General features: G+C 38.6%; 1 protein-coding gene across 1 annotated transcript in view; it reads right to left on the bottom strand.

Moving 5' to 3' along the window:
* spel1 (DNA mismatch repair protein spel1) overlaps nucleotides 1–21,088 on the bottom strand; it is a 235,254-nt gene that overhangs the window by 183,285 nt on the left and 30,881 nt on the right. Inside the window, exon 2 of the mRNA XM_067143390.2 lies at nucleotides 17,510–17,559. Coding sequence (XP_066999491.2) covers nucleotides 17,510–17,559 — 50 coding nt within the window. The remainder of the gene's footprint in view (nucleotides 1–17,509; nucleotides 17,560–21,088) is intronic.

The following is a 21,088-nucleotide window of genomic DNA, read 5'->3' on the forward strand; positions in this document are numbered from 1 at the left end:
AAATTCTAGTAATCAAAATATAGTACATAACTTGGAAGCAGAAATGAGAAAGGAGAGTGTGAAGAAGATAACCTTTTCGGTTCTACTACAGCAGAACCAGTAGCTTTGCCAGCACTGGATAGGTATTTGCTTACCTCTCCAATACTTCAAGGGACATCAAACTTTTCTGACAATATCCATCACTGCTGGGGATGTTCTCAAAATTAAACACAGGTATTTCATGAAGTGCACTTGCAGAAAAGTATGGGAAGAAATCATTTTGGAAGTTCCAAGATATCATGTTTAGTCTCAGTATCCTCAATTTGTGTCCTCGTCTTGAGGTGGTGCAGCTTCTTTTTTATTTCTGTTTTTTTAGACACACCCCCAATGGAGGTGAGCTACATGTACAATTTTAACCACATACCAGCTCTCCCACCATTCTTAAACTTCTAGCAGTACTGGAAATCAAGCTCAGGCCACTGAGGACGGTAGCTAATAGTACTAACCATTACGCTACGGTGACGATGGCCACTTAATGCCACTAAAAAACAAAAACAAAAAATACACACACAAAATAAACTGGTATCTGCTTCCTTGTAAACTTTGGTATTATTCCAGTCCCATGCAGGGGAAAGAAATGTGATTTCCTTGAGAGCAGTATTCTGTAAAGTAACTGCAATTGCAATTTTACTTGATTATTTGTTGTAATTGAGTAAAAAAATTCTCAGGTAACTTTAATTCAGCCCAATTACTTTTTACTTTTACTTTTCCTATAACCGTGTGCATTACAGTAATCAGCCCAGTCTATTTACCACACGTTTGAGTTTAAATATCCAGTATTATCATAGTATCAGTATGGAGTGGAGGCCTGTATTTTGTTACCAGGTCAAAACATAAAAAGTGGAGAGAGAAAACAGGTATCTTCATAAAAGATTTCCAAGGGAAAATCATTACTAGACCAACAGTTGTTATTGTCCTCGAGCTAATAAGAAGACATGCAAAACTTCATTTGAAACTGATGGTAACAGTAATTTTAATACCTTCTTTCATGTGGATTTCAGGGTTCTACAGTATAAAAGAACACAAGACCTACAAATCAGTAGCTGATGCCATATAGTCATTAATTTGGTGAAAATACCACCTATTGCACTTTTATTGGGAAGGGCTGCCTAAGCTGAGGCAGTAAAGGCTGCTCGGTTCATCCGGAAGGACTTCCGTTTGATTCCCCGTTAGCAATGCAAGTATGAAGAATGAGATTTCCACCTAAACAATACTTTATTACAAAATGTTTAAAGTTATCTACATTGAAACAGTACCAGTTTCGACCTGTAAAAAGGTCATCATCAGCTGTTGGTGAACCTGCTTAATAGCGATTGTACGTAAAACATTACTAAAACTAATTTAACAAGAATGCCTTATTCTAATATAATATTACTATTAAGATATATACATATGATACAATATGGGGCTTAGACTCGTTGGAGTTCCATTCAAAAATCTGTGGTGTTGCCAACATTATGTCAAACAATATACATATATACATATGGTGCAATAAAGGGCTTCGGCTTGCTGGAGTCCCTTGAATGCCACACACTCCAAAAATTGTATAACAGAGGTTGAAAATACAGTTCCTATAGAATAGAGGATCACTGAGGTTTCGGTGTCAAGTTGAAACGTCTATGCAGCATGTCGGCACTGAGACCAACCGTTGTGAATACACAATCAAGGTGCTTTGTTGGGCCGCAATTTTGCGGGGAGTGTAATCGACTGAGGTTCTGTAGCTTGTTCATTCTTAGTGTATGATGTTGCTGATAAATACTAGTTTCCAGGTTCCTTGTTGAGGCATGTCATGCTATGGATGAAGTTTTGAAATTAAAGAAAGGTTGATAGAGTTCCCCTCTTCACACTTGCATTTGTGCTCAGGTAAATTCAAAAATCTGAGAAAGAAAAAGGAAGTGGAATTACAATAACTGATAGAGAGTGCCTGCTAAATGGTTTGTGTGCTATAGAGTGTGTGTGTTACTTACGTGTGGGCTGGATATGTCTTCAAGTGTAGTCGGGAGTGTGCTGCACCTTGTTGCGTGTGCGTCGTGTTGCTGTCGAGGTGTTCAGATTGAGAGGTGGTGGGGAGGGGGAAGCAGCTTCTAGAGGGGGTGGGGTGGAGTGGGTTGTGTCTTTTGGGTTTTGTGTGGGTTTGTGTCTGCTGATTCTTTTTAAATACGTGTCTTTTAGAATGGGAATGGCTGTGTTGAAGAGGATGTTAGTTTTATCTGTGATTTCATTTAAGTTGAGGTTGGGATTAGCGTATTGGTCCATATTGATATAAAAATCTTCCATTACGTTGAGCAATGGGCCTGTGGGGTTCATAGTTAGGATTTCCATATCGTTCTCGATATTAGTGAACTTATGCTTGTGTTCTTCGACATGTTGCCCTATGGATGAAAAGCGGTTATATTTAGTGGCATTGACAAGTTCGCTGTAGCAAATGGAAAAGCATCTGCCGGTACGTCCGATGTAGCCGGCTTCACAATCGTTGCATTTCATGCGGTACACTCCTGAGTGGCTGTATTTGTTGTTTTCATTGACAGATTTAGTGTTATGTAAAATGGAACCATTATTACGTGTGGTTCTGTAAGCTATTCTTAGATTGTGTCTTTTGAAAATATTAGTTATGTGGGTGTTGTTAAAGGTAAAAAGTGCGTAGTCTTTCTTAGGTTTGTTGTTTCTACTTAATTTGGATTTCGGTTGGTGTTTTATTTTGTGAATGACATTGTTTATCATGATTCTGCTGTATCCGTTATGCTCCGCTATTTCGTGAATTAGGTTTAGTTCCTTGTTTAATTCTTCTTGGGACAGGGGAATGTTGAAAGCTCTGTATATCATACTGTAGTATGCTGCCTTCTTGTGTGCATTGGGGTGAGTGGAATCTATTTTTATGGTATTGGAGGTTTGTGTAGGTTTTCTATAGATTTTGTATGTCAAGTGGTCTTCTGTTTTGGTAATGGAAAAATCAAGATAATTCAGAGTGTGATTTTTCTTGGTTTCCATCGTAAATTTTATGTGTGGATCTATTTTGTTTAGCTGTTCGAGTATGTTGTTTTCGTTTGTAAACCTGCAGTCTATAACAACGAAGATATCATCTACAAACCTGCACCAGAATGATATATTGTCAATTTTGCTAATTTCTGAGTGTTCTAAGTGGTCTATGTAGATCTTGGCTAGTATTCCTGAAGCTGGTGAACCCATGGGAAGGCCTTGTTGTTTGTAGATAGTGTCGTGGAATCTAAAGTAATTATTGTTGAGGGCAAATACAAGTAAATTAATGAATTCATCTATTTCAAGGACACTCAGATTACTGTGATTTCTTAAATTTGATTCTATTAGTCTTATCGTTTTCTGTATGGGTATGTTGGGGTACATGTTAGTGATATCATATGATGCTAGAGCGTGGTGTTGTTCGATTTTCAGTTCTTTAGTGATGTTGCAGAATTCTATTGAGTTTCGTACTGATTTCTTGGCTAAGAATTTGTAGTGTTTCTTGAGAAATGTTTGTATGAAGCATGATAATTTGTACGTCAGGCTCGATCGGTAATTTATGACCGGTCTCATGGGTACTTCGTCTTTGTGGATTTTAGGGTAGGCTTTCGCTGACGGTAGTTTGGGGTTCATTATAGTCAGCTTCGTGGTTTCTTGTTCGTTAAGGAGAAAATGGGTGTTTTTCAGTAATGTTTTGAGATTTTTTTGGATACTGGCAGTTGGATCTTTTCGTTTAATTTGAAAGGTGTCGTCTGAGAAACACTGTTTAGTTTTATTGATGTAGTTGTTTCTGTCGATGATGACTGTGGTATTACCTTTGTCTGCCTTTGTTATTAATAGATTGTTATGCTTGATTTTGTCTGAGTTTCCTGAGTTGGATATTATCAGTTTTGCTTTTACAGTTGATGTTGTTGTTAATCTTGTTAACGTATAGCGGCAATTTCTTCTTAACCTCAATTCTGATCTCGTCGCGTGAGTCGTGAGGAACTTTATTTAGAGCATTTTAGGTTTCAGCAATGATGGTTGTGGGGTTATGGAAGGTTGATGTGTTCTCCCAATTGTGTTTAGGTCCTTTGCTCAAGATATTGGTCTCTGTTTCATCAAAGTTTGTGTCTGTTAAATTCGTTATGGGTGGGTGGAAGGTGTGTTCGTTTTCTTTATTGCGTTTGAAGGGGGTGATACTCTCTTGTTTGTTTTGGATTTGTGACTGTTTGAGTACATTTAGCTTCTTATCTAATGTGTGCTGTTTTCGGATTGCTAGGTTAGTTACTTTGTCTTGGGTTATTTGTTGGAAATTGTCCCAAAAATTTCGCAGTAAAACATGGGATGCTTCTAGGTGTGTTTCATAGAGTTTGGTGTTAAGGAATTGTTTTTTCCTATAGAGGAATTTTATTTCTTCTGTTAACCATATTTTGTTAGTTTTTCTCTGTGTGTTCCGTGTCTGGATGGTGTTTCTGTGTTTATTGTTGTATCTCTTGAGGAAGTTCGGTACTAAGTCTTAATTCATCAATACGGACAATGAAGCTGATAGATTATAGTATCTCAGCCAATCAGGCAAAGAACATTGCTTTCAGATATCAGAACCTGAAGATTAAAATAGCGAACGTGATTAAGAACATTGCCTTTCTAAGAGAATGCCTATCTAGTAACTTAGTACCGAACTTCCTCAAGAGATACAACAATAAACACAGAAACACCATCCAGACACGGAACACACAGAGAAAAACTAACAAAATATGGTTAACAGAAGAAATAAAATTCCTCTATAGGAAAAAACAATTCCTTAACACCAAACTCCATGAAACACACCTAGAAGCATCCCATGTTTTACCGCAAAGTTTTTGGGACAACTTCCAACAAATAACCCAAGGCAAAGTAACTAACCTAGCAATCCGGAAACAGCACACATTACATATGAAGCTAAATGCACTCAAACAGTCACAAATCCAAAACAAACAAGAGAGTATCACCCCCTTCAAACGCAATAAAGAAAACGAACACACCTTCCACCCACCCATAACGAATTTAACAGACACAAACTTTGATGAAACAGAGACCAATATCTTGAGCAAAGGACCTAAACACAATTGGGAGAACACATCAACCTTCCATAACCTCACAATCATCATTGCTTAAACCTAAAATGCTCTAAATAAAGTTCCTCACGACTCACGCGACGAGATCAGAATTGAGGTTAAGAAGAAATTGCCGCTATACATTAACAAGATTAACAACATCAACTGTAAAAGCAAAACTGATAATATCCAACTCAGGAAACTCAAAGACAAAATCAAGCATAACAATCTATTAATAACAAAGGCAGACAAAGGTAATACCACAGTCATCATCGACAGAAATGAATACATCAATAAAACTAAACAGTGTTTCTCAGACGACACCTTTCAAATTAAACGAAAAGATCCAACTGCCAGTATCCAAAAAATTCTCAAAACATTACTGAAAAACACCCATTTTCTCCTTAACGAACAAGAAACCACGAAGCTGACTATAATGAACCCCAAACTACCGTCAGCGAAAGCCTACCCTAAAATCCACAAAGACGAAGTACCCATGAGACCGGTCATAAATTACAGATCGAGCCTGACGTACAAATTATCATGCTTCATACAAACATTTCTCAAGAAACACTACAAATTCTTAGCCAAGAAATCAGTACGAAACTCAATAGAATTCTGCAACATCACTAAAGAACTGAAAATCGAACAACACCACGCTCTAGCATCATATGATATCACTAACATGTACCCCAACATACCCATACAGAAAACGATAAGACTAATAGAATCAAATTTAAGAAATTACAGTAATCTGAGTGTCCTTGAAATAGATGAATTCATTAATTTACTTGAATTTGCCCTCAACAATAATTACTTTAGATTCCACGACACTATCTACAAACAACAAGGACTTCCCATGGGTTCACCAGCTTCAGGAATACTAGCCAAGATCTACATAGACCACTTAGAACACTCAGAAATTAGCAAAATTGACAATATATCATTCTGGTGCAGGTTTGTAGATGATATCTTCGTTGTTATAGACTGCAGGTTTACAAACGAAAACAACATACTCGAACAGCTAAACAAAATAGATCCACACATAAAATTTACGATGGAAACCAAGAAAAATCACACTCTGAATTATCTTGATTTTTCCATTACCAAAACAGAAGACCACTTGACATACAAAATCTATAGAAAACCTACACAAACCTCCAATACCATAAAAATAGATTCCACTCACCCCAATGCACACAAGAAGGCAGCATACTACAGTATGATATACAGAGCTTTCAACATTCCCCTGTCCCAAGAAGAATTAAACAAGGAACTAAACCTAATTCACGAAATAGCGGAGCATAACGGATACAGCAGAATCATGATAAACAATGTCATTCACAAAATAAAACACCAACCGAAATCCAAATTAAGTAGAAACAACAAACCTAAGAAAGACTACGCACTTTTTACCTTTAACAACACCCACATAACTAATATTTTCAAAAGACACAATCTAAGAATAGCTTACAGAACCACACGTAATAATGGTTCCATTTTACATAACACTAAATCTGTCAATGAAAACAACAAATACAGCCACTCAGGAGTGTACCGCATGAAATGCAACGATTGTGAAGCCAGCTACATCGGACGTACCGGCAGATGCTTTTCCATTCGCTACAGCGAACTTGTCAATGCCACTAAATATAACCGCTTTTCATCCATAGGGCAACATGTCGAAGAACACAAGCATAAGTTCACTAATATCGAGAACGATATGGAAATCCTAACTATGAACCCCACAGGCCCATTGCTCAACGTAATGGAAGATTTTTATATCAATATGGACCAATACGCTAATCCCAACCTCAACTTAAATGAAATCACAGATAAAACTAACATCCTCTTCAACACAGCCATTCCCATTCTAAAAGACACGTATTTAAAAAGAATCAGCAGACACAAACCCACACAAACCCACACAAAACCCAAAAGACACAACCCACTCCACCCCACCCCCTCTAGAAGCTGCTTCCCCCTCCCCACCACCTCTCAATCTGAACACCTCGACAGCAACACGACGCACATGCAACAAGGTGCAGCACACTCCCGACTACACTTGAAGACATATCCAGCCCACACGTAAGTAACACACACACTCTATAGCACACAAACCATTTAGCAGGCACTCTCTATCAGTTATTGTAATTCCACTTCCTTTTTCTTTCTCAGATTTTTGAATTTACCTGAGCACAAATGCAAGTGTGAAGAGGGGAACTCTATCAACCTTTCTTTAATTTCAAAACTTCATCCATAGCATGACATGCCTCAACAAGGAACCTGGAAACTAGTATTTATCAGCAACATCATACACTAAGAATGAACAAGCTACAGAACCTCAGTCGATTACACTCCCCGCAAAATTGCGGCCCAACAAAGCACCTTGATTGTGTATTCACAACGGTTGGTCTCAGTGCCGACATGCTGCATAGACGTTTCAACTTGACACCGAAACCTCAGTGATCCTCTATTCTATAGGAACTGTATTTTCAACCTCTGTTATACAATTTTTGGAGTGTGTGGCATTCAAGGGACTCCAGCAAGCCGAAGCCCTTTATTGCACCATATGTATATATGTATATTGTTTGACATAATGTTGGCAACACCACAGATTTTTGAATGGAACTCCAACGAGTCTAAGCCCCATATTGTATCATATGTATATATCTTAATAGTAATATTATATTAGAATAAGGCATTCTTGTTAAATTAGTTTTAGTAATGTTTTACGTACAATCGCTATTAAGCAGGTTCACCCACAGCTGATGATGACCTTTTTACAGGTCGAAACCGGTACTGTTTCAATGTAGATAACTTTAAACATTTTGCAATAAAGTATTGTTTAGGAGGAAATCTCATTCTTCATACTTGCATTCTTAATTCATCAATACGGACAATGAAGCTGATAGATTATAGTCCCTGTTAGCAAGTCGAAAGCCAAAATATACTATACCTGTTCGCTGTGTGCGATAATAAATTAAAATGCTTTCGTCATCTCTACCCCTAAACTAAGGTTAGGTTGAATGGAGAATCCCACCTTCCATTACTTGTTTGTTTTTTACTGCTAGTCTATGTAATTATGTAACATAATCCAGTTTAAAATCTAATTACATTATTTTAAAAGTTCATGTTTCATTCCTAATGTGGAACATCTTCAGCTAAAAAAGATACAAAACTTGGCATGAACAAAATAGAAAACACTTATGATGGTGGTGGTGAGATAAAAATTCTAGTCGATAGACTAATGCAGGTAAGGGAAGTCGGCAAATTGGATCCGTAACTTCGGGATAAGGATTGGCTCTGAGGATCGGGGCGTGTTGGGCTTGGTTCCTTCATGCTGAGTTAAAACCTCAACAAGTCAATGTTCAAGTTTGAGATCTCAAACAAAAAATGAGATTTATAAATCTCTATTCCTCCTCCACTGTTCTTCTGTTCTTCATACGCCTCAGCTAGCTTCAGCAGTAGGTGAGGAGAATCATCTTCATGGGTATTCAAGTAACAGACAGGTTGCCGGGTATTTTATTCTTAATATAACTTAATTTCATGATGAGCTGTAATAATATCAGGCCAATCAGCTTGACAGGTTGCATGTAAGCTCTTGAAAAGTATTCTTTCTGATTATATCAGACCCATTCGCTAAATTACTAACTGGTTTGATAAAAGGCAGTTCAGATTTCAGAGAGGTTAATCCAGTGAGGCCCATCTTGTAAGATTCCAGCAAGATATATCATATATTTTAGATTCAAAGGTCAATGTGACTGAATCATTGTTGCCCTATCCAAGGCTTCTGTTAGGGTAGATCATGGAAGACTGCTAACGACTGGACTACACAAAAGAGTGGTTGAATGGCAGGAGGTGGGGTGTAATTTCTAGAAAACAGAACTCGGAGAATAAGAGATCCTATAACGATTATCTATGGAGGCGCAGGGCGGTATTATTGGACCTTTACTGGTTTTCTTACGTATATAAATGATATGAGTTAAGAACTGGAATTAAGGTTTTTTCTTGATGATGATATACTGTATAGAGCAGTAAATAAGTTACAGGATTGTGAGGAACTGCAAACAGACCTTGACAATGTTGTGAGATGGACAGCAGAAAATATGATGGAAAACAGGATTAAAAGTCAGGCTGTAAGTTTCAACAAGGGGAAAAGTCCTCCCAGTTTTAATTACTGTGTTGCTGGGATAAAAATACCTCACAGGGATCACTAATAAGTACTTAGGTGTTAATACAAGGAAGTATCTTCATTGGGGTAATCACATCACATTATATTATAGGAAGTTTATTATTCAATAAATTTACACATCGTTATCTACTTGAAGGACAAACAATTGAGGTAATTTGAACAATTCTCCCTGCAATTACACTCATTTTCATTGTAGAGGTATATTACTGTTAATAATATTATTGAAATTTATTTCCAATTAAAGAAATCCAAAGGAAAGCAACACAATTTGATCAGGGTGATAAAAAAAGTAGTTTCAAAAATTTTGCAAACTTTGGGTTTGGAAGATTTGGGAGTAAGAAGATGACCTGCTCTACTAAGTGGGATGTTCCGAACTCTTGCTCCTTCTTGCTAGTGGGTAACATTGCACTAAAACATCGAAGGATTTCGGAGATTCAAGTATTGGAAAGGCAGTAGACATGGTCTTAATTAAGGTGCTGCACCAGCATTTACCTGGGATGAAAACAGGGAACCACGAACATGATCTTCAGGGTTGCTGACGGTGGGATTCAAACCTACCATACATCTCCTCATACAGTAAAGAGAGTATTCAAGAGTTGTAGTAACGATATCTTGATTCTTCAAAGTACTGGTTGGACCACTTCCATTTTCCCATTGAAACCTGGCAGTTAGGTATAATATGCCTTTGGGTGTGGCAAGCTCATCATAATAACAGCCTACAAGAAGCAACAGAGTGGATAAGAAAAAAGATCTAAGGAGTACCCCAGAAAGGACCTGAATCTCCTTTATGCCTGCACGGAGGTGCGAAATGTGGACGGAGGTCAATGATCCACAAGCCAACCCAGTAGCTCTCCGGATAAAGGTTATGGAGGAAGAAGTAAGAATGTAAAGGAGAGGCCAGATAAGTCTCTGTAAGACCCCCAGTGAAAGTATGGTTCCAGTGTATGAGACCCATATCATGATTACTTCATACAAGAACTGGATAAGATCCAAAGGAAAGCAACACAATTTGATCAGGGTGATAAAAAAAGTAGTTTCAAAAATTTTGCAAACTTTGGGTTTGGAAGATTTGGGAGTAAGAAGATGACCTGCTGTACTAAGTGGGATGTTCCGAACTGTCAGTGGAGAAATGACATTGAATGACATTAGTAGACGAATAAGCTTCAGTGAAGCTTGCAAAGAAAGGGAAGATCATAATATGAAGATAAAGTTGGAAATCAAGAGGACAAATTGGGATAAATATTAATTTATAGGTAGAGGATTTACAGAATGGAATAATTTATCCAGGGAAAAGTTCAATAAATTTCCAACTTCTTTGAAATCCTTTAAGAAACTTTTTTTTTTTTACAAGTAGTTTTATGTTGCACTGACACAGATAGGTCTTATGGCAACAATGGGGTAGGAAAGGGCTAGGAGCGAGAAGGAAGTGACTATGGCCTTAATTAAGGTACAACCACAAACATTTGCCTGGTGGGAAAATGGGAAACCACGGAAATCCATCTTCAGGGTTGCCGACAGTGGTGTTCAAACCCACTATCTCCCATAAGCAAGCTCACAGATGCACACCCCTAACCACACAGCCAACATCGCTTGATGTTTAACCCTGGAGAGGGCGCGTAAAAATAATCCTATGAGGATGCGCGCACAGTGTTTTAAACCGGGTCATGCAAAAATAGCACAAATTAAGCAAAAACTATTTTTAATGTTACAGAACTAGTAAATAATTTTGCACGAACTTGTAAATAATGTTCAAAGGTATTTTGACAGCATGCATGAACTTTCTGGATGTTGTAACTGGGAGATCTACAGTGTAGATGTTGAAGAGAGAAGTGGAGCTAGAACTGAACCCAGTGACAATCCATCATTCTATCTGTAAGATTTACTTTACAATGCCTCTTATAAGTTGCAAAACATGTTGTTCAACACGAAGGTAAGGGTTCTACGTAGAAGTATTTCCAAAAATTTCAGAATATGCCACTGTGACAGACTGCGTCATATGAGGATGACAGATCCACGAATACTGCAATAGTCTTCTTTAGGTGTTGAAATCCCTTCTCAATGTGACTAGTCAATATCAGCACCTAATTACAACATTTTTTAAATTTTGAGTTAGGTCCAGATGTTTGACAGGAATACAGTACTGGAAAAAGAAACTGGCTGTAGAAAGACTGATTCAGGAAGAAAAGGAAAAGTGCTAGGATGACTTTACAAGGATAGAGGAAGACTGTCAAGGAAGTAGGAAACTACTATACAAAATAGTAAACAGTACAAGAAATGAAAATATAAACATCCTTGCGCTGAAAACAGATGACGGTAGCTTAATACAAACAGAGGAAGGGATAAGGGATGAAATGAAGAAGTACTTCAACATGCTGTTAAATGGAGATGGGGGCAACACCACCACCAATTATTGTAGTGAAGATGAAGCCAAAAACAACAAATACCCATTAACATGGCTTGAGGTAGAAACAGCACTAAAGAGCATGCGAAATGGGAAGTCCCCAAGCTTTGATGATCTCAGCTCAGACATGATAAAGGCAGCTGGAATACCAAGCTTGAATTGGCTATATAGTGTGCTATCAGTGATTTGGGAAAGTAACAAAATTCCAGAAGATTGGAGTAAAGGAGTCATCATCCACTGTTCAAAAAGGGCAACCAACGGAAATGTGGAAATTAGAGAGGCATCACGCTGTTGTCACACTCACTGAAGCTGCTGGAAAAGATCACAGAAACAAGACTTAGGAAGATAGTGGAACCTTTGCTCGAGGAAGAACACGGGTTCAGGAAAGGTCGAAGTACTGTAGATCTTATCTTTGCAGTAAAGATGCTGACAGAAAAGTACTGGGAATACAGAAGAAATCTTGTGATTGCATTTGTGGACATTGAAAAAGCATATGATAGTGTTCCTCGAAACAAGATATGGGAATGTCTGGAAGACCTAAAGGTGCCAAAGTTCTTAATTGACAAAGTTAAGATGCTATACCAGAAATGCTACAGCTGTGTCCAGATAGGCAACGGACAATCAAAATGGTTTGAAACAAAGAGGTGTCCAACAAGGAAGTGCTCTGTCACCACTCCTGTTCATAACAGTAATGGACAAGGTCATCAAATCTATCAAGAAAATGGACAGTGAACCAAACGCCCTGGTATTTGCTGATGATGTGCTTTTATGGGGAGAGACAGAAGCTGAAGTTCAGAAGAAACTTAATGAATGGAACAACACATTCAAAAATTTTGGACTGAAGATGAGAAAAACAAAGACAGTGGAAATGACCATCAACAGGGAAGGAACAAGCTCAAATATATTTCTGGAAGGAGCAAAAATCAAATCAGCTTCCCTCTTCAAGTACCTCTGAAGCACAATCTCAAAAGACAACACTGTTAGGCAGGAAATACTCAGGACACAGAAAGCATCAAACTTCTACAGTCAAGTCAGAAATCTTCTCTGGGACTGCAAAATACTATACTTACTTCGTACCAATCCTCACATACGATTTAGAGACATGTACCCTACTAAACAAAGACTTCAGTAGAATCCAAGCAACTGAAATGAGATTCATTAGAACCATGAACCAAACAACTAGAAAGGACAAGATCAGAAATGAAGTGAATAGGAAAGTAGCTGGTATAGAGGTTCCTATTATCAGTGTCATAAAGAAACGCATACTTCAGTGGTATGGGCACATAATGAGAATGAACATTACACTTGTAGGAAGAAGACCACAGGGAAGACCAAGAAAATGTTAGATAGAGACTGTAAGATCAGATGTGGAGGAGAGAGGATACAAATGGGAGGATGTACTGGATTTGTACACCACACCCGGGAAACTGGAGTTGGGAAATGATGATGATGATGATGATGATGGTGATGATGATATTGTACATGGGCCTAAAATTGATATAAACTTGGACAACTTTGCAAAGTTTAAAAATTAAAGTGGACAAAAGCGGTATAAATCCTTAAAGTAATGTTATATTTTCAGTAATAAGTTTATTTTATTTACTTTTTTATTTTGTATGTCAAGAGGATACACTGTTACGATAGAACAAATATGTACAAATCAGCAGTAGGTTTGAATATTTACAAATTGTGCCTAAACAATGATTAACTGCAGTACAACTAAAGGTGAATATCCAATTTTCTTAACCAATTCATAGCTCCATCGGTGACTTTGTGCATATCCTTCATTGTGCCATTAAATTTACGGGGTGGACACTCCATAACGATGTGATGGATCATCCCAGGCACATCTGAATAGTTACAGTAAGGGTCCTCGATGATCTTCCATTTGTGTTTCTAGAACTTATATCTACCATGTTGGGTTCCTATTTGGTTAAGTGATGCTCAGACTTTCCTGGGTAAGTTGAAACCAGGGGGTTGCTCAACTGGATCCGAGATTAGACCTGATCTGTCTGGGTATGAAGAGTACCTCAAAGTAACCCCCCACAGAAAGAGATTCCAGTGTTAGGAAACATCAGACAGAATTCAGATCTACATCTACACTGAATTCACTTATGGTTCAGAAGAAAAAAATATCACAGGGGGAAGTATGCTTCAAGGAAACCTACCCTGAAAAGCAGCTGATGGGTGTGAAACAAGCTAAAAATACATTTTTATCACAGAATTAGCAGGTAATGCAAATGGCTTTACGTTCCACCGACACAGATAGGTCTTATGGCGACGATGCGATAGGGAAGGGCTAGGAGTTGGAAGGAAGTGGCCGTGGCCTCACTTAAGGCACAACCCCAGCATTTGCCTGGTGTGAAAATGGGAAACCACGGAAAACCTTCAGGGCTGCCGACAGTGGGATTCGAACCCACTATCTCCTGGATGCATGCTCACAACTGCGTGTCCCTAACCGTACGGCCAACTTGCCTGGTGAGCAGGTAATGAGCACATTTTACTGAGTAATATGATATACTTTAGAATAGATCACTGTCGGGAAGGGCAAGGGGGATGTCATTATCGAGAGGGGAGGAGCACGCTTTCGATTTGACTTGATTTGGGGAGGGCGGTGGGGTGAGAGTTAATAGTGGGAATGCTCAATTAGATTTAGATGAGGGCTTTGGGCTGGCCATTCAATTTCATTCACTTCTATTTCAACAAACCACTTAGTTATGGCCTTTGTTTAATGAACAGGTTCACTGTCGTGTTGAAATTGAAAAGGGCCCATTCCAAATGGTTGCCACATGGTAGATGGCCTAAAATCGTCCAATAGGCTTCGGCATTCATGGTTCGGTGAACTAAAAGTAATAGACCAAGACCAAACTACAAAAAACAGACTCGCACCGTAATGATTCCTCTGCCAAATTCCACAATGGGAGCAATGCATTCCAGTACGTAACGCTCATCTGGCAATCACTAGGTCCATTCACGTTCATCGAACCACCATAGAATGTAGAATGATTCATCACTCCATATGATGCTCTTTCATTGGTCTACAGACCACAGGTAACATGTTTTGCACCACTGTAATTAGCAGTGAATGTTCAGTTTAATGATCATTGGTTTATACACCACATTTTTTTCTTTGCTATTTGTTTTACATCGCACCGACACAGATAGGTCTTATGGCGACGATGGGATAGGAAAGGCCTAGGACTGGGAAGGAAGCGGCTGTGGCCTTAATTAAGGTACAGCCCCAGCATTTGCCTGGTGTGAAAATGGGAAACCACGGAAAACCATCTTCAGGGCTGCCGACAGTGGGGTTTAAACCCACTATCTCCCGGATGCAAGTTCACAGCTCCACAACCCTAACCGCACGGCCAACTCGCCCGTATACACACCACAACTTGCCCACGGAATCCCCATGGAAACGCTTCCCGATGAATGGTGCGGGTACTGGCATCATTTCCATGTGCCAACTGAAAGTCTGTGGCCACAATATCTAACAGAGCCTCTAGCCTCACTGAGCTCTCATCGTATGTCCATTTCGACCACAGTAGCTAGCAAACGTTTCCAAGGAGTGCTTACAACATGCTTGAGTGATGTTTGAGATCAATCTACTTTCCTTTAGGGGCTGTCCAGCCATTAATGGCAATATAGTGAGTTCCTGTTGGAGAATAAGGGTTTTGTTTTGAAAACTTGCTGTTATATAGAAGCCTGTGCTGTGAGCTGGTGATGCTAAACACTACTTTTAATCCCATTTGTTTGAACTTTTTTTTTTTTTCCTGTACAAACCCCATTTCTGCTTTAGATTTTTGCACATTCCTTGACCACTATGGTAACAGTTTTACTGAACCCATATCTGTTTTGGTTAAAGGAAACTAGGCACTTCAGTAGAGAGATTGCTGCTAAGTTTATACTTATGCTGCTTTGCCTCCAGCCATTCTCCTGCCCATTCCATCTTTGGGTTGAATTTACATCCCAGCAGTTGTTCTGCTCCTTTATGTGCAGGTCTTCTGGACCTTGGCCACTTTGGGAAAATGGATTCATCTTCACAGACAGTTTTCCACTCTTTCAGAAACGCTGCTTTCCCATGGAGGTGGGGGAGCGGGACAGATGCTTGAGATAATGGAAGCCAATTCAGAGGAGTAGATCGTATCATACCACTGGCAGCCCTCATGGCAACATCAAATAAATGTCTACATCTTATCGAAATAAGTCGTTTGTAAAAATATATATGCATCCTTTATTCTCAAGAAAACAAATTTCATGTTATTTCAAAAAGTACCACTTAGTGGCCATGTAAGCATCAAGTCTTTATGATCTGACACTGTGGTTGGCTGGTTTGGAGTCCCGTTGATAGAAGAAAAGTCACTATCAAAATGTTGGCCAGAAGGGTAGGAGAGGTGGCGGTATACAATTTCTAATCACTAGATTGAATATAAGAAGACTGGATTCAATTCCAAACCCCACCACAATGCTTATATGGAGTAAGGGCATATGACACTGTTGAAGGTAATTCGTCTGTTGGATGGAGATGTTAAGCCTTGAACAGACCCCTTAGTGTTATGCTACAGGAGTAGGCAATGAACCAACACCGGGTTTCACTCTCCTACCCAATCATAAACATCATCATCAACTTGCACCCATTTGTGCACGTCATCCATGGGCGTCAAATAGAAAGACCTGCACCAGGCGAGCCGAGCACGTCCTCAGACACTACCGGCACTAAAAGTCATATGCTAATAAACAAATTTTTTTTTAAAATTATTCTACACTCAACTCTCGATTATCTGGGATAATGTAGGGTTAAGGATTCTCGGATAAGTAAAATCGCGGTTAAGCTGCAAAAAGTTGAAAATAGAACAGCTATACTGAAAGCACAGTTAAAATAAGTGATACTACTGTACTATTTTATATTAATTTATCCCATATGTTGCAGTAAAAGTAGCACTTAGCACAATTAATAAATGGAAAAATTAACAGGACTTTTCGTTGAAACTAATAAGGCACAGAAAAATATTCAGACTACCTAACTTTACCGTTTCTGGAAAATAATCAGTCATGGTTTTCTGCTTTTGTACCAAGAAACACTTCTTTCTCTTTATTTTGCTCCTCACGTTCCTCAAAACAAGTTTTTTGGTGATGAGAGCATCATCCTGGCAATATTATCCCGACCCTTTGTAATTCTGTATTACTGTAACTCCTAACACTCGTGTTCTTACTGTTTTTGATATCGCGATTAAGCCTCAACACGGTTGATCCGATTACGGTAAATCGAGAGTTGAGTGTACATTCAACTTACCTCAGCCACAAATTTAAAGTTCACTGTGAGATGGATATTAATAGTTTAGATATGCAAATACACATTATTAAGTTCTGTCACAGATATTTGAAAGGGGATAGACAAAAAGCCCATAATTTAACATTTAAGATGGAAACAAATTGCAAGCTGTTGCCTAGATAAGTACATAGGGTAGACCGCATTTACAGGTCTGGACATATTTTATGACATTAAGTCCTATTTTCTTTCCCTGTCTTTTCAAGGTTTCACCAATCATAAAAGAGTAGCATTGGAAGATTTTTGACCGTCATTTCTTTCATTTAACAACAAGACAATCAAAATAAGACACAGATGATGACTATACAAACAATTAACTAAATTTAAGACATGCATTAATTTTGTAGATTTACTCATTTTTAGTTATACTATTCTATACACACATTAAATAAATGCATTTATCTTATAAAACTAAGCTTTATTTAATTAAAAGCAATCTCCTTTATTCTCAGGCAAATCTCAAGTTTAAAAAAAAAAGTCTACATTCATCATCTTACCTCAGGCATAGACTTGAAGAAGTTGATAAATCCTTTCTGTTGAGGTGCATCTGCAACAAAGAAGTAAATATTATATGACGGAGAAGCTGTCTTCTAAAGCCAATTCTAAATTAGACTATTATAAAAATGTAATCTCTGTCTTATGACATGTCTGACAGAGATTTTTATAACAGTTTGTTTACTTCTCTAGCACAAAGGTGCTCAACTGGGCGCCTGCTGAGGCTAGCCCAGTGCGACCGCACTGGTGTGACATAAATGCGGGCAGTGTACATAGCAAGCATACGTCACAGTGAAGCGAGAGAGCGTACATACTTGAAAGAGATGTCGAGCGGTGACGTTTGATTGTGACTATGAACCTCTCCTCCATTACTCAGCGAAATGTTCATTGGGGTACATTATTTAAAATAAAACTCTATAATTGCAACAAAAATACTGACCTTTTCAAGATATTCTGGTTTGATTTATACTGCGCTCAATATAAACAGTCAGTTGTATTTTCTTATATTTATTCATCCAAAGAAAACTGACAAGTTATAATTTTAGTGTTACAGTCTAGAAAGGTACAGGGGTTTAAGGATACAAGCTACAATTTTCAATTCCTTGGAAGGGAATGACAGTATTTCCACTTTAAAAAAGTAAAATTTCTTTTATTCATTGAGCAAAAAGTAATATAATTACATAATGCAACAATGATTTTGCACAGTGTTGTAGAATTGTTTGACCTTCCCTGTTCACTGAATTTCTGAAAATACAGTAGTATTTAAAAGTGAATAGGCATCCGGTGAAAATAGCTAGCCTCTAAATGGAGAGAGGGAGTTTCATCACAAGTGGGAACTTTAGTAAAGCTAGCTGGGAGAGCTATTCAGCTGATCTTGACAGTACCATACGATGGATTCCTCCTGAGGTTAGTAACTACTCTAGGTTTGTGAAAGCTATTCTAACATGTGCTAAAAGACATATTCCCCATGGAGTGAGAAAGGACTTTATACCAGGGTGGGATGAGGCTTGTGAACTACTTTATAAAGATTTCCAGAGGAGTGGTGAAAAAGATGTAGCTGACGAGCTCCTTCATAAACTAGATGAAGCTAGATGAAGCTAGACGAAGCAGATGGAAGGAAACCATGGATACACTGGATTTCAGACACTCAAGTCGAAAAACTTGGAGCCTTCTGAAGAAGCTAGGAAGAATACCTCACAGTCCCCAGCTGAAACCAGAGGTTTCCCCTATCATATTGCCAGTTGCATTGCCAGTTTGTCCAAATCCAAGCCAGACAAATTACACAAAAGGTTTATTAAAAATGAACTGTCTCATTTGAGAAAGCAGTATACTACTTCTTCCAACATTTCTGCTCCTTTTACTGAGCAAGAGCTTTTGCTTGCCCTAAATGAATTGAAAAATGGAAAATCCCCAGGTTTTGATGGTATACATCCAGAATTTTTGAAGCACTGTGGAAAAAATGTAAGGAACTGGCTAGTGCAGTTTTTCTCTAACATACTCCGAACAAGTCAACTCCCTTCAGAGTTTAAACGAACTAAGATACTGGCTATCTTAAAACCTGGTAAACCTACGGATTCTGTCGAAAGCTACAAACCAATTGCCTTAATGAGTGTCTGCTTTAAGCTCTTGGAACGGCTTATCTACAATAGAATAAGCCCTCTAATTTTTAGAATCATTCCAATCGAACAAGCTGGTTTTAGACCTCAACGTAGTTGTGAAGATCAGGTGCTTGCTCTGACAACACATATTGAGACAGGTTTTGAAAAGCAATTAAAGAGTGGAACAGTGTTTATTGATCTAACAGCTGCATATGATACAGTGTGGAGAGAAGGTATTGTGTATAAGTTCTTTAAACTGACAAAGTGTGGTCAAATGTCGTGTCTGATTAACAATATGCTCTCAAATAGAATTATCCAGGTAGTCATGCATACAAATCACAGCAAAATAAAGGTACTTAACAATGATCTACCTCAAGGATCTGTTCTCTCTCCATTACTGTTTAACCTGTATATTGCAGACATACCTGTCAGGAGCTCTCGTCAATTTGCTTATGCCAACGATCTGACAATAATTAGTCAGCATCTGGATGCTAATGTGATAGAGAGAACTTTAAATGCAGACCTGGATGTTCTGTGTGCATACTTAAAAACGTGGTGCTTGAAACCAAGCCCTAGTAAAATGGAAACCTGCTTCTTCCATTTAAATAACTGACAAGCGAATATCACCTTGAAAGTGTCACTTAATGGAAGTCTTCTCCCTCACAATGCCAACCCCAAATATCTTGGAGTTGCTCTCGACCGAACACTATCATACAGGAAACATCTAACCAACCTAGCAGCCAAATTAAGATCACGCAACAACATCATCCACAAGCTTGCTGGCTCCACATGGGGAGCTTCTGCACTACTTTGCGTACTTCAGCTATGGCGTTGGTGCTTTCCACAGCTGAATACTGTTCTTCAGTTTGGATCAACAGCTCTCGTACTAAAAAGGTGGACTCGGTCTTGAATGAAACAATGCGTGTCATAAGTGGCACAGTAAAATCTACTCATATTTTTTGGTTGCCAGTGCTCAGCCACATAGAACCTCCGAGAATTAGAAGATTGAACAACTTGTATAGAGAATACAATAAGATACTAACCAATCCTGATCTCCCTATCCATAAAGATGTTAACGTCAGATTCAGTCGCCTCAAATCAAGATCTCCTCCTATTCAAACAGCACAGGAACTTGTTAGGAGGGATTTCAATCCAAAAACTGATTGGCAACAAGAGTGGAACAGCGTAGCTCCGATTCAATGGCAGACACTGTTCAATTATAAGAATCTTCCAGCTGGCTTTGATTTGCCCCGCAAGACTTGGGTAGCCATCAACAGAGTACGTACTAACCACGGGAGATGTGGATCAATGTTGTTTAAATGGGGTATGAGATCATCTCCAGCCTGTGACTGTGGTGCAGTTAAGCAGACCATCAACCATATTGTCACCGAATGCATTGGAAGGGCATTCACTGGGTCCAGCCAGGACTTTGTGGTGGTTTCTTCTGAGGCCATACAATGGCTAGAGAACTTAGATCTAACTCTTTGAACCCTTTTGCGTGCACGATTGTTTTCAATGTTATGTGTTTATCTTGCAATTATGTATATAATATTTTGTGCTGTATATTTAATCTTTGTATTGTTTTGTGTACGTTACCATACGCTAATAATAATAATAATAATAATAATAATAATAATAATAATAATAATAATAATAATCACAAGTGGGGAGAACAATATTTACTATCCAAGATTAAAGTATAGTTGGGGACAAAACATGATGACCTCAGTTCCTGGAATAATACCAATATAAATGGTCCGTTATTGGACATTATAAATTTTCCAGCTAACTCATTCCTGGTTGCCAGCGTTTCGCCCCCGTGTGCCAGGCTGGGCTCATCAGTTGGTACCTAGCACACCTACCAATACGCTGGCTAGTGCATACCATGGGAAGCCACTGCGTAGGCTAATTGTAGCCACCGGCAGTGCCAATGAACTATGAGAGACTTTGTCTTGTTACCAAAAATTGATGCCTGCTTGGTCA

Source organism: Anabrus simplex, chromosome 3 (assembly GCF_040414725.1).
Source record: "Anabrus simplex isolate iqAnaSimp1 chromosome 3, ASM4041472v1, whole genome shotgun sequence".
Classification (NCBI taxonomy): domain Eukaryota; kingdom Metazoa; phylum Arthropoda; class Insecta; order Orthoptera; family Tettigoniidae; genus Anabrus; species Anabrus simplex.